This window comes from Plectropomus leopardus, chromosome 18 (genome assembly GCF_026936395.1).
Source record: "Plectropomus leopardus strain MGB_pleo_1.0 chromosome 18, ASM2693639v1, whole genome shotgun sequence".
Lineage (NCBI taxonomy): Eukaryota > Metazoa > Chordata > Actinopteri > Perciformes > Serranidae > Plectropomus > Plectropomus leopardus.
In genome coordinates this window covers 24074117-24088267 of record NC_142193.1, presented here as the reverse complement: position 1 = coordinate 24088267, position 14151 = coordinate 24074117, and the positions used below count along the sequence as shown (strand labels likewise).

The window sequence follows — 14151 nt, the reverse complement described above, 5'->3', positions numbered from 1 at the left end:
ATTAAAATGCTCCTCTCATGTTTATATATCAGTAAGAATAATCCTAGATCACATAATAATATAACACATTCAGCTGTATAACAAATACTTTAGTTTTTGACACCCTGAAGGGGACCACCACATAGATTAAGAATTCCAATATGCCATTTCAGAAAGTTCAATCAACATTTGTACATATTTGTGCTTTATGCTTGTTGACATCACAAATGTGTGTTTTAGCATTCCAGTTTCTGAATTTGGGAGAAAATGTGTTTGGACTGTCTAAGACTATAGGAATTACATGTATGAATTTGGATGTAGATCCCATTAAAGTAGCCTAAATTTTATTGAGAATATTCCTAGTATTTTCTCTGCTTGTACTGGAGAATTTTTATAACATTGTATTTCTATGTTATTTACACGAGGGATCAGAATACTCCAAATTATACCAGCAAAACTTAAACTGATGATAGTATTTTAAATGTGAAGGTTCAGTGTGTAGGATTTAGGGGCATCTATTGGCTGAAATGGAACATAATATTCATAGTTATGTTTTCATTAGTGTATAATGACCTGAAACTATAATTGTTGTGTTTCATTAGGATGAGCCATTTACATCTACACAGGGAGCAGGTCCTTGTCTACGGAGATTGCCATGTTTCTTAAATAGCCCAAAGCAGATAAACCAAACTAGATAGGGCCTTTCATGTTTTTATGTTGAATTAAAGGCCAAAATAGGGTATCATATATGCTTGGGGAAAAAGGGGGTGAGGGAAGGGGTATTCAGTTGGTTGCAACCTGCAACCTCACCACTAGATGCCACTAAATCTTCCACACTAACTGGAACACACTTCAGCCTGATACATGTTCATAGTGACATAAGCTTGGATTGCTGCAATGCTGCCCCCCTTTGACTTAATGATCATAGAACTGATATTTTCAATATTAATAACACAGGAACATTGTAGATCCACTGCTTATTTCTAGTTAAACCAGGACTCCATGGGAGAAGAGACCTCAATGAGACCTTCCTGGCTAAATGAAGGATAAATAAAAATAAAATAACATTAACAACTAACATTTTACTTCTTCCAGTAGGCAAAAAATCTATATTTTTAAATGAGAAAATAACAAAAATAACAACAACAGTGATAATAGTAATAGTAATAATAATACTAATAATAATAATAATGTCCACAAATGTGGAAATTTGCATTCAGCTTCACTAGTGAAAAGGACAACACACTTTGTTGGCAGATATAGAACCCATGTTTTAAATTTTAGAGTTTCACAAACAGTGATGTCTTTGTCTTTTTCAGTCAAAGGGACCAGGGACATTTTTCTGCCTGCAGGCTCCACGGCCTGTTGACCTCAGCCAGGCTTTCCACCAAAATGACCCTTTAACATTAAATTTGGTCACATGATCCATTGTTAACGTAAATATTAACAAAAAGCCCTTACTGCTCAAAATAGACTTTTCTTGATCTACTGAAAACTATATACACATTTTAACAGTATTCAGTATTCTTAACTGTTTCTCATACATACACCTCACTGCGCAATGAAAAGAAAATACAAAGAAAATGTTATTTAATGTGAAATTTCTGATAATGCACAGTCTCATTATTACACGACTGCAGTTTCTTTTTGAATCCTAATAGTACTAGCTTAAGCGCCGACAGAAAAACATCACAGGAGCTGCAAATGTTAAAAAAGGAAAGGCACTGAAGTAGCTTCATTTAAAATCAGGGTGAAACAAGGGTCAGGCTTTTCTCTGCAAATTAATTTTAGAAGTTAGAGAACATAGAAAAAAATAGAGGAGAAAGTACTCGCTAAAAAGTCTCCTTTCGAATTTTCCTTAAGTTGTCTTTATGTCTTTCACACACACGCACACACACACACACACGTTGATGAAAATATAACTACGCTATCAAAGGGCAGCCTCACTGTAAGTGGTACTGCAGCTGTTTGTGACCACTGATCTTAATATGCTTGTTAAATATTCATAATGAGGCACTGCTGTTTAATTCAATCAACAAAACAATACAAGTATTTATTACACTTGTTTTCAGAAATAATGAGAAGTCGCTAATTTTTCTTTTCAATAAATACAGTTCATGACAATGTGCAGAGCAAACATTTGGCGCGTGTACATGAAGGATTACAGAGAATAACTTTGTGTGATAAAGAAAAACAAAGCAGGTCTCAACAAAGAACCCGGTATTTCTCTGATGTTTTCATTTCAAAGTCACGCGGCTTCACTCCGCACCTCGAAGCCTTTTAAAGAACAGAACAAACAAATCAATGTTTCTGTCCTCACTTTAAAGAAGAAAGAATCATCAAGAGTCCCATCTGCCTTAAAGGGACAGTTCACCCCAAAAACAAAAATACATATTTTTCCTCATTACTGTAGTGCTATTTATCAGTCTAGATTGTTTTGGTGTGAGTTGCAAAGTCTTGGTGATATCGGCTGTAGAGATGTCTGCCTTCTCTCTTATTAAATGGAAATAGATGGCACTTGGCTTGCAGTGCTCAAAACACCAAAAAATCAACTTGAAAACATAATTCACAGACGTTGTTGTGAGGAGTTGGAACTACTTTCTTACTAACTAACCCACCAATCGAATCACTGTGCAGAAAGAAGCATGCATCTACTACTCATCTAGCACCACTGAGGTTGCTAACATCACAGCTAAGCTGGTGAGGACACCATTCAGGATTCCCATACAATTTTTAAAAACCTTAAGACTTTTCAAGGATCCATTATCATTGTTATCCTTGCCCCACTTTGCTGAATTTTTTTTAACATATCAGATTCCAGCAATCTGGCACACATGAGGGAAGAGACAAAATCTGAGGAAAAAATGAACTGTATGTGATGGTAAAAAAAAAACAAAAACATTGTCACACATAAACAAATATTAGAGCAACAGATAACAAAATTGCTGTTATGTTACACTATGTTGATGAAAGATTACCAAAACAATTCCATTACACAACAAAAATCCATGACTTTTCTAAAATGTTAAATCATCCTCACTAATTTCATGACTTTTCCAGGTGTGGAAAATGTGGAACCATTTTTTCCCGAGCCATTAATGTTTACATCTCGCCTTTGTCATGAGCACCAGCCTCTCGTCCATGAGTAGATGCTCGCTGCCATCTGTGCTGTGTTTCAGTTGGAGTGTGTAGTTCATTAGAAAGAAAATAGTTACTGCTCAAAACAAGGTCGTTGGATTATCTTGAGTAACTGGGTCGTGATTTCTGGAAAGAGACATTGCTGTTTAATTTTTCAAATGTATTCTTTTGACACTTTGAGCACCACAAGCCGAGTGCCGTCTAGTTCCACTACAGAAGGCAGACATCTCTACGGACGATATCAACAACTCACACAAAACAATCTAGACTGATAAATAGCACTACAGCTAAGAGAAAAAATATTTATTTTAGATTTTGAAGTGGACTGTCCCTTTAAGATTAAAAAATAAGCAAGGGGGTAAATGACATTAATATATCTTAGTATAACTTGATGGAAGGCACTCTCATTAGCACCTTTTTTTAAATTCTTGCGCTCTCAGGCTCAATTACATGCTGTATGACAGTATGACTCGGCCTCAGCAGAGTACAGACACAAACAGGTCTCGGATAACCTCAAAAACCAGGCAATGAGGTTTCTGTCTCAGGAACCGCACAATAAAAGAGAAGACAGATGTTCACTAATAGAGCATAATCAACAAACAGTGGTTCTCTTTTTGGTATAAGTCCTGTAGTCCTCATGTTTCTTCTTTAAGATGTACCAGCCACCTCAGGAAATGTAAATATCCAGTGTTGAAATTCATCAGCGTGACCAATAACAAAGTGTTTTTAACATTCAAATGTGCCAAGCCAAAGGAGTCCTTTTCCGAGGCTTCTCTTTGGTTGCTCCTCTATCAGCCGTCTCTCAACATAAACTCAGTCTTGAGGTATCTGAATCAGCCTGTGTGAAGGATCTAGTCTTCAACATGTCTTGTGTTTTTTTTTTTATTCTGTGTTTTGATCAATCGCATGTCTGTCACGTTCATGAAACGGCTTGAGAAGCACACTCAGTAATCACACAGGTAGGACGCTGCTGTTGGTGTCAGAGTGGACTGGATGAGGTGTGCCGGCCGCTGTGCTGGTATAGACAGTCTGAGGGGGGGAGATGTCCAGACTGGGTGAGAGGATGTTGTACGGCAGCTCCATAGACTGACGGATACTCTCTTCATACGTTGGAGGAGGCTGAAGAGAAACAAGACAGACGTTTGAAACAGGAATCTGTGCAGTGTAATACAATTCAATCCAACTTTAGTCCCAAAAGTTTATTTGCAAGATGCCTAGAATTTTCAGTTTTTGTTGACACTATCATGATATTAATTCAATTATATGTTATGTGACTATGAAAACTAACATAATAAACATATAATTTATTTTTTGGCAATATTTGTTATTGGAAGTGTTCTGGTTTAGGGTTCAAGTAGTGTTGACCAATTATGCTTTAACAGCAGGTAAACAGTCCGTTCCAAAATGTAATTTTGGAGCCAATCGACTATCATCTGAATTGGTTTTGTATTATCCTTTTCAGAATTTATCTGTATTTATATGTAGATATCTTCTTATTAAGATTAGCTGAAATGACCAATACACGTAAGAGGAAGTCGTGGCCTTGATATTCACTGGCTACACAGGATCAGCCCAAAATATTGGCCTTTGCCCCCTAGACGCTTTTTTCGTCAGAAAGTAGCTGGTAGGTTCCAATATTGCTGAAGACAAAACAAAAAAAACAGAGCTACATGAGTGTGAATACTGGACAAAAACACCCCCAAATGAATGAAAGTGTCCTTTTGTGACTGCTGGATGTTTAAATAGGCAACATTTTACCAAAATGTCTGCATGATAACTTTATGAGGTAATAATGGCAATGTTGTGTTTACAACCCCGAGAGATTAAAAAAAGTCATGCTGGTTAAAGCAAAGATTTGAAATTTGAAGTTTCATTTGGTAATGAGGTACAATGAAAAAAAATTTTAAAAAATAGGTGAACTTGCTGCTCACTTGGTAACCCTTGGAGAGTTTACATATTGGGATCCTTTTAAAGATTTCTCATATTTTTTGGGATTGTAATGGAGGTTTATCTTACCTCCAAAAGGACACTGTCCCTGCTACCTGTCTAATCTACACAACAGTATAATCACTTAGAGTGATAACCACAAAATTCTTCAGGACAGACAGAAAATATTATTTCCCAGGATGAAAGTGCTGTTTTGGAAAACATCCTGAGGTCTGATATCCATCCCTAAAAATAAGTGGAACATGTTTGTATTTACATTACCAATTAATATTGGCCGCCTGGAATATATTTTCCTCCAGTGCATTATCTTTCTGATCACATCTGGCAGATCCTAACTCCCCGACTGGGTCTTCTTATCTTTTAATTGCTTGGAGACCCTCCGGCGACAAGAGCAACCCTACAACCCTGCCCTCTGTGTGATACACACACCGCACACACACCAGGCCGCAAAGTTTTACTGCTACCCTGCCTCGGGGCCGCGGGACAGACAGGTTTAAATTAAGGGGCCATCAGCTGAACTCCCAGCACGGTCTAAAAAGGGGGCAGGGAGACTTTTCAGTGACTGGTGATGGGTTGACTGGAAAGTAGTGTGTGTGTGTATGTGTCTTCTTTGTGCGTGTGTGTCAGAGATGGGCAGCCATGCTAAGGAGTGTTTAATTAAGGAAAAAAGGGGAGGTCAAAGAGAAAAAAAAAACAGTAGAAGACAGGAGCACAAAGCTGCATTCCCGGGCACTGTTTGCACTCAGGATGCAGGCTTTAATTATGTTTGATGTGCCTTTTTCTCATTACCTTGTTTGCTCAAGCGTTGTGCGAGTCAAAAGCTCAGCGAAAGATCAACACGGTAAAACCTTGAAACGCGGCCGCCAGCACAATTCAGCAGCGAGCATTAGATGAGCTGATAGCGCATCCTGTTTACTGCACTGTGAATGCAATCTAATCTTTGAACAAGCTCTTGTTACAATATTGTATGACGGCTTGGTCATAATAGAAAGAGCCTGCTCCTTATTATATCCATTCATTGTGAAACTACAGATGAGGGGCCTTCATAATAAGATGAGTTTATACGAGCTTTGGCATTCTTTGAGGCTGTAATAGGAGTCAAACTTCTCCTCTCTTCCCATGGATTAACAACAGCACCTGAAACACCCCATTGTCAAAGCATTTGTGACTGTATCAAGTGCTGAGACACAGTCCTGATCCCTAATTTAGCCGACCTCGGTCACAATGGGTCCATTGAGGCCGAAGCGGTCTGCGATCATCATGTGGATCTGCCTCTGGCGGTCCTTCTTTCGGACGCTCTCGTAGGAGGGGAGCCTCGGCAGGGGGGTCTCCAGAGAGGGCAGGCTGTAGCTGGAGGGCAGGCCGACGTAAAACAGCTGACCCGCCTGCTGAGACACACGGGCCCGAACACAGAGGGACACTTATTAGGGACAGCAAGTAGACGTTTTTATGTGCTGAGGATTTGTGGATCATTGAAACCCACTTTAAAGCTGCGGTCATTGAAACATTCACCTAAGAGGTGATTATGTATTGTACCGTATGAGTTGAAAGAGGAAACAGAGGGCTGGGCAATCTAGAAAAAATAAAATATCATGCTAATTTTTACTAAATACTTCAATATTAATATTGCAACAGACAGTATGTTTAAATAATATTAGAAAGAGTCAAATTATTGTGTTTATTTGACTAAAACTGGACTTTTAAAATACATGTAAACATGTCGTCCGACTGAAATCAGTCTAAATCGAATTTCTAAAAAGCAGACTAATACACCCAGATAATTTTAGGGGTCAACAGATTATCGGCCTGACCAATTATGGAGGCCAATAGTTGGCATTTTGATGATTATCTGTATCTGCGTTTTATTTTAATGATTGCCAAATAAAACTAATTGCGGAGAAAGTGTGCGCATTACACTCAACCAACACCAGGGAAGGCAGTCTGCAATACATGCAGAGAAAGTTTAAATTCAAATTAAATTTAAATTTCACTGAACTTTTTGGTGGGAACTTGCTGCATATGATGTTGAAAGTCTTTTGGTTGAACATTTGCTAAAGGCTTTTAAACAGAGTTACAGTGTTAGTTTGTTATATTCCAAATTCTAAATTTACTAAAATATTTTCATAATTATTGTAAATGCATATTGGTTCTAAATATTGATTATCCGTCTCATTGAGTCCCAATAATCGGTATTGGTATCAGCCCTGAAAAACCAATATTGGACCAGCCCTCGTTTATTACATAGCATAGAAATTGTTAGGATATATAGTATTATGATATCCAATATCTAAGGCGATCTCTTGTTTCATAGCACAGTATCGGCATAATATTGATATATTAGTCAGCCCTAACAGAGAGTGTGTCCTTATTTACTGCAACAGTGTACACAGAAGTGAAGCGATGCTTTGAGTGGCTGATAGCAGATGATGCTAATGTGCTGCTGCACTCTCTCACCTGAGTGTTATTATCCTCCATGATCTGAGTCTGCTCCAGACACGGAGATCCCACCAGAGTCTGCCTGCTGCTGTAGTACTGAGGAGGAGCATCCTGCAACACAAGCAGTAATGACGTGAACAAGCATGTCTCAGAGAGCAAAGCCTCAGTTATTAATTACATTTCCCAGTTTTCATTCTGACTCGGGATCCTGCTGCAGTTGTTCAGAAAGCCACTAATTTCAGCCCAATCAACCAATGTTCATGCCTTGTTTAATCACTGTAGACAGCGGCTGGTTAAGCAATACCATAAATTATCTAATCAATAAGAAGACCACCCTCCAATTTCCGTGCCTCCTCCCAGTCCCACCCACCCTAAAACAAGACCTGTCAGTGTCTCACTGTATGAGGTGCAAGGATCCAGAAAAAAAGACTGCCAGGAAAGCTAGGTAATTGCCTTGAGTCTAAATGAGTCTCCTTTGTGTGGAGAACAATGTGATGTCCCACGGTGTCAGCAGGGTCCCTAGGCAACAAACCACACCGTGTGGTCTCTCTCTTCCCCTTGTAAATGCAGCAGGTACCTCTTAACGAGCACACTCCAATACACATTATGGCCTCGTATGTCATTTGGGCCGGCATTACAACAAAAGTCAATTTGTTGCCTGACTGGGATTTAAATCCAGCGTGAGGATAAGAGATGTTGGGACAACTTTTGCTGCAATTACCAGGGAGATTTCAACCGACTACGAGGCAACAAAAGCAGGAGTTCAGCATGTAAAAAGCAGCACTAAAATATCAGCATTATCATTTTCCCAGGCCGGTTAAACAATGACATCACTCACACTTAGCATGACGCACTCTTACGACCTTTGCCATAACCCTCACATCATTTCAGAGGGAGAGACGACACCAAAAAGGTGATGTCAGAGGTCACTTTCCCTGGTTGGTTTGTATTTTTAAGAAGCCAAAAAAAAGTGCTCAAGAAGGAGAAAAAAGCAGACTTGTCCCTTTGTCTCCTGCCATTGATTCAGCCAGTGTGAAAAAGCACAACCGTGTAAAATCAGTGTTGAAGTCGGGGGAGGACCCCAGCGGCAGCGTGCCTTTTTCACCACAGCAAACCTAAAGGAGATCCATTGTCCCCCTTGTGTCCCCAACACCCACAGTGGGGTCTGCCCACTATTCATGGTGCAAACTGAAGCAGGGAAAGGTATGTGACGATGAAGTCGAAGACATGAAATGTTCCACAGGAACACAATGAACGAGTGTTTTTGTGTGCGAGTAATGACTAACCTTCCCTTTCTGTTTTCTTAAGAAATAAAAAAATAAAAAACTTTTCTTTTTCTGTATCACACACGTCAATTACATGGAAGAATGAGTTTTCAGGAACAATATCTGACTACTCTTAAATGTATTCAGACCATGGACGGATTATGAGACAATGGGCCCCTGGGCACAGATATGCAAAGGGCCCCAACACCTCTCCTACAAAGGAGAAAGACACCCAGACTCTTGTCACTATGCCTCTTTTTTTTAACGGTACTTTCGTGTGTTTTTTGGGGTTTTTTGTGTCTTGTTGCAGTCGTTTGAGTCTCTTTTTGTTATTTTGTGTCTCCCTGAGGTAATCTGTGTCTTTAAAGGTCATTTTGTGTCTCCTTGTGGTTATTTTGTATCCCTTTGAGGCAAGTTTGTGCCTTGTTCATTTTCTGTGTCTCCTTCTATGTCTTTGGTGTGATTCTTTTTTGTCTTTTTGTAGTCGTTTGGATCTTTTGTTGGATTTGTGGTTGTTTTGTGTTTTTTTGTGGTTATTTGGATCTCCTACAGGTCATCTTGTGGGTTTTTTTGTGCGTTTTTGTTGTTGTAGTAATTTTGTGTCTCTGTGGCTATTTTATGGATCTTTGGGGTCATTTTATATCTTTTTTTTTTGGACGCTCTGCGTCACTTTGTAGTTCTCCTTGTGGTTTTATGTCTATTTAGAATTGTTTTCTATCTATTTGCAGTTTCTTTGCATCTCCTTGTCATTTTGTGTGTCCTTGTGGTTGCCTTGTGTGGGCCCATTCAGTAATCCATCCATGACTCAGGTTCTGGTACTCTGTGCTCTGTGTTTTACAGTCTGTCACGTGAAGTTTACTGTACTGACCCTGACAGTAAGTTAATGTTGTCTTATCAGCCACACCGTGTACAGATACAGCTATAACCAGAGGCCAGCGTGGCCTCTTTGTACTGTTGAAACGCTCTGTTAGTTCCCTAAACGGGACAACAGGACTTCTCCATTAAAACCACAGCCGAACAGAGCTTCCTGTCTGTTAAAGCGGGGGAGGCTTGACGGGTTACGTCTCTGCAATCCGAAGATAACACTCCAACTTCACCCCTGGGACTCACAGAGGTGAGAAACAAGTCAGGGAGAGGAAGCAGAGAGAATGGGCAACCAATGAAAAGTTACCTCTGGTGGACTGTTTACATTTCCTTTCACCTCATCCTGCACCATCGCCTGCAGCTTCACACACATTCAGCCAGTTATCTCTCGCAGATAAAGAGATTTGTGAAAAATAGATGATATAAAACGCCACAAACTCCCTTAAAAACCTTAAAGATTAGGTTGTTTTGCTTCACCTGGTATGCCGATGCTAGCAACAAAATCCGATTTGCTTTGATTTAATTACAACTGGTGCTGAAGTAGCATCAATATGCGTGGTAAGTGCTAATTCTGTCCAATTCCATTAGAGTTACTGTGGCAGATATTTCTGGAGGGCAGCTAATTCAGCTAAGGCAAATCCATCGCCTGACAATGATCATATCAAGTTTATTGTAGTCCCTTTCCCACAGCCATGCAAATTGATTCTGACACTTCTTAATGGCGCGACACTGAGTGCACATGGTGTCTTTGAGCCTGGGTCCTCCTCTCTCACAATCTGAGCTGGATCAGGATCAAAACTGAAGTCACTTTAAAGAGAAAAACTAAGCACAAAAGGGCACTTTCTCCCTTTTGTTTTTGTCTTACCATATCTGCATGAGGCCCCTGATAGGAGCGGAGTTTGCAGCACTGAAGATCCTTGCGGTAAATAATGGACAGCAGCACCACAATAACCACAAAGAACACCAGGGAAGAAACTGTTTGAAAAGCAGGAGAAAAGGAAATGTTTGTTAATCATGGTTACACAGACATGCATTGTTTCTTTTTTAGGCTTTAAAAACAACCTGTAAAAGAACATTTTTGTCCTTTTAACAGTTCAAATCTTCAAATTTGGTTGACTTTAGCAACTTGATTCACTTTAAGCAGTTTTGATTGGCAGTCTGTCTCTTCTTAAAGGTGTATTTTTTCTTTCTATTTTGCTCCACCTGTCTATCAAAAACAATGACAGCTGGAAAATAACACACTGTCATCAGCTAATTATGGCTTAGAGCTTTGAGAGTAATATGTGAAAATTAGCTGTTATCTATAAAAAGAAATTATCTACTACAACGCTTATCACAATGCTGCAATATGTCTAGATTAAGTGAAAGCAGACAAGAGAAAAACAATCAAGACAGATGTTTTTCTAGATAAATTTGCTTCTTTTTGATAATTTTGGTCAGTTTAAAAGGTTTTACTTACAGGATGCAGCCACCACTGTGAGTTGATCCGATGTCAGCTGAGATGAGGGGATGGTCGGACCTGCAGTTGTGGACATTTCCTCTGTGTAAACTGTGATCGATCCCTTTAAAATTCCTCCTGAACTCATCAGGCTCAACACAAAGCCTCTCATCTTATTACAGATGTATCAGGGGGAAAAAGTGTCGCCTCTCTTCATTGTCTGCTCGGTCCCGGACAGGGTGACAGTCCACATGCGCGCTCTGCAAGTCGGATCAAACTCTCCCCACTCGGTAAACATGCCTCCGCGTGTGTGTGGAGCTCGTGAAGGCGCACTGACGCCCTCTCCCAGCCGCGTGACGTCGCTCTGGCTCTGCGCTGGACCGCAGTTTGGTTTATGGATGGGCAGCAGCCACTATAGGGCAAGAGATTAATTACAAAGGCTCCCAAAAAACAGAGGTCTCACACACAGATTACAAACAATTTATGTTCAGAAAGTAGAAAACTGCTGCTGCTGCCGGCGATTTAATGCATCCAGACCAGCAGATTAACACACCGGATGCCTGAGTTTGAGTCCCGTAACCCTGGAGACCGCGGGGGTCCTGTCCTGAGATGATTTATATACAAAGATCCAAAATGCAGCATTAACATTCATGGATGAGAACTATATGTAGAACTTCCTTTTCAATTTAAACTGCTAGTGGACGCTTTTTTTAATTAAGTGAATTTTAAGCCATTTTTTTAAACCCTTTTTTAAAAATGAAAAGGTGCTGGAGAAAATTAGCTCAAAAACAGAGAATAGTTGGAACATTTCAAATAACTAAAGATAAATGCCAAGACAACTATATTAATTCTTGGAATTATCAAGAATTATTATTATTTACATTTATAATTGTTATTTAATTTTAGAATTTTTTTTTTTTGGGGGGGTATTTTTAGGTAATGTTCTTGAAACTTTTTAAAACTAAGTCTAGCTAATTTGTACAGAAAACTGTTTTCCATGTTTGTGAAAAAAGCCACTTTGCTCAGGTTTTAAAGGGTTAAATCTCAAGTATTATAGATATGCTCTAAAACAAGAGGACATGATGTGAGTTCAATTATTTTCACCAGAAGTGGCCATGACCTTGATCTGAAGAGTGCATTATGACTTGTCGAGGACTAAAAACTCAATGTTAAGGACTTGTTTCTTGCTTGTCTTGACGTAAGACTTGAATCGGGACTTAAGTGCAAAGACTTGAGATCTGCTTGTGACTTGCAGAACAATGACTTGATCATGAAAAGTAATATTGAAATAGGCCTAAATAATGCAGATTGTGTTTATAAACCAATTACTTTAAATAATGTGGATGAAAAATATATTAGACATCTTGGTTTACTCGTGATGACCATGATAACCTCATGTGCAGCCTGTGCTTTGAATGCGGGGAAACCCATTTAACAGGGTTTAATGGATCTCTTAAGTGTGTTCTCCACATATTTGGCTTTGATCCAGGCTTTATGAAGTGGATCTATATATTATATTATGGACCAAATGCAGCAGGGAAAAGGAAGTCGACTACTGAGTCTGATACAGAGCTGTACTCTATCAGGGTTAGGTCACATTGGGTATTTTATAAACTAAAACGACTGCATTGAACTGAAGATATGCACTGTAGAAGATGTAAGGCACTCCATGGGAATATTTTATGATAAAAAACCCTGAAGTTCTGCTGCCTGTTGAAGGAAACATCAAATGTGGACGAAAAATATTTGGCGGTCCTCTGAGAATGAAAGAGTTCAGAGACACTACTGCATATTGGTTTGATTTAAGAAACAACTTCACATGTTTCAAAAAAATATATGATTTATTTATGTCTCTCCAAAACACACTGAATCTAAGAGATAACTTTTCAAAGTGAAAATGTTTTTGTCAAAAATGGTCCCAAAATGATGAAAATTAGATCATTTATGTTTAATGTTAGCAGCATCTGTACATAGCTGTATCTATGTGTGGTGCTTGTGTTTGTAGAAGCAGGAAAAAGAGGAGGATAAGATAAGTAACTGAGCTGTAATTCTCAAAAATGTCTATATGTTTGCCAGTAATTATAATACATATATGGGGGGGACAAACTGCCAATATTCAAATATGATAACAAACCTTAATGTAGCGTGAAGTGAGGTTATTTTAGACACTTTGTATTACCAAAAACACTTAAAACTCTGAAGACCATGTTCATTTTAGAACTTGCTATAGATCACTGCTATTTTTCAAAAAAAGAAAATGTGTTGCCAGGTAAATCAATATAGTCACTTTAGACCTTAAAACACATTGAAAATGCCAACCTCTCTTTGATGACATGTTTAAGTAAAGCAGGACAGCTATTAAGGTAAAGTGGGATGGTCGTGTTGGTTTTATCAGATCATTATTTCATTAAAGCATTGTGTAACCTGTGGTTAATCATTAAAAAAGGTTTCCCAACATTTCTGCCCTGTTCTTTGGCTGCCTGTTTCCTAAATGCCATGTTTTCTACAATAAAGACGCATCTGTATAACAATGATGGCTGATTCTGGACTACTGTCGCTGCCATGGCATCACTGCATTATCTTATTTTTTAGTGACGGAAATTCTAAAATTGCCATGAACCTGCACCTGGTGCCCGATAAAGATGCTGGTTTCACCTGAAAAAATGTCCCACTTTAGCTTAATTTTTGTCCCATTTTACCTAAATGCATGAACTACTCACTCAAACCCCTTTTCCATTAAAAGTAAAGTGTATTGTGAAATTATTTTGACTATAAGTCGAACATTTAATAAAACTGAACATCCTACAGTCATTTTTGTTGGTATTCTCTTATTATTTTAGCTACGGTTGTCTTATTACATACTGTTATTACACATTATACACTGTGGTATTACTACCGTTACTTATATAGACCTCAGAGATATACGTTGCCTTCGTTATCCACCAATGCCAACAACAATATATTGTCTACTCGACAACAATTGAAAAGGATCAACCAAAATAACATAATTATTTTTTTTCTTTTTGCAGTGTGGCTTAACACATAAACGCGCGATAGAAAAAAAAAGCTATATCCATTTGCTTT

General features: G+C 38.8%; 1 protein-coding gene across 1 annotated transcript; it reads right to left on the bottom strand.

Annotated features, from left to right (window-relative positions):
- Positions 1-1578: 1578 nt before the first annotated feature.
- LOC121956299 (uncharacterized) lies at positions 1579-11477 on the bottom strand. The gene is made up of 5 exons (XM_042504440.2): positions 11089-11477; positions 10495-10604; positions 7519-7611; positions 6279-6449; positions 1579-4236 (listed from the first exon to the last, which is right to left on the bottom strand). The coding sequence occupies exons 1-5, from the start codon at positions 11237-11239 to the stop codon at positions 4069-4071; spliced, it is 693 nt and encodes a 230-aa protein (XP_042360374.2). The 5' UTR covers positions 11240-11477; the 3' UTR covers positions 1579-4068.
- Between the last annotated feature and the right edge of the window lie 2674 nt (positions 11478-14151).

Bases quoted from the DNA above. Each gene is read 5' to 3' on its own strand.
- LOC121956299 (XM_042504440.2), bottom strand. From the start codon at position 11,239: ATGAGAGGCTTTGTGTTGAGCCTGATGAGTTCAGGAGGAATTTTAAAG. The intron at 10,605-11,088 runs GTAAGTAAAACC...CTTTTCAAACAG, and splicing joins CACAGTGGTGGCTGCATCCT to TTTCTTCCCTGGTGTTCTTT. The intron at 4,237-6,278 runs GTCGGCTAAATT...GTTTCTCTTCAG, and splicing joins ATGGACCCATTGTGACCGAG to CCTCCTCCAACGTATGAAGA.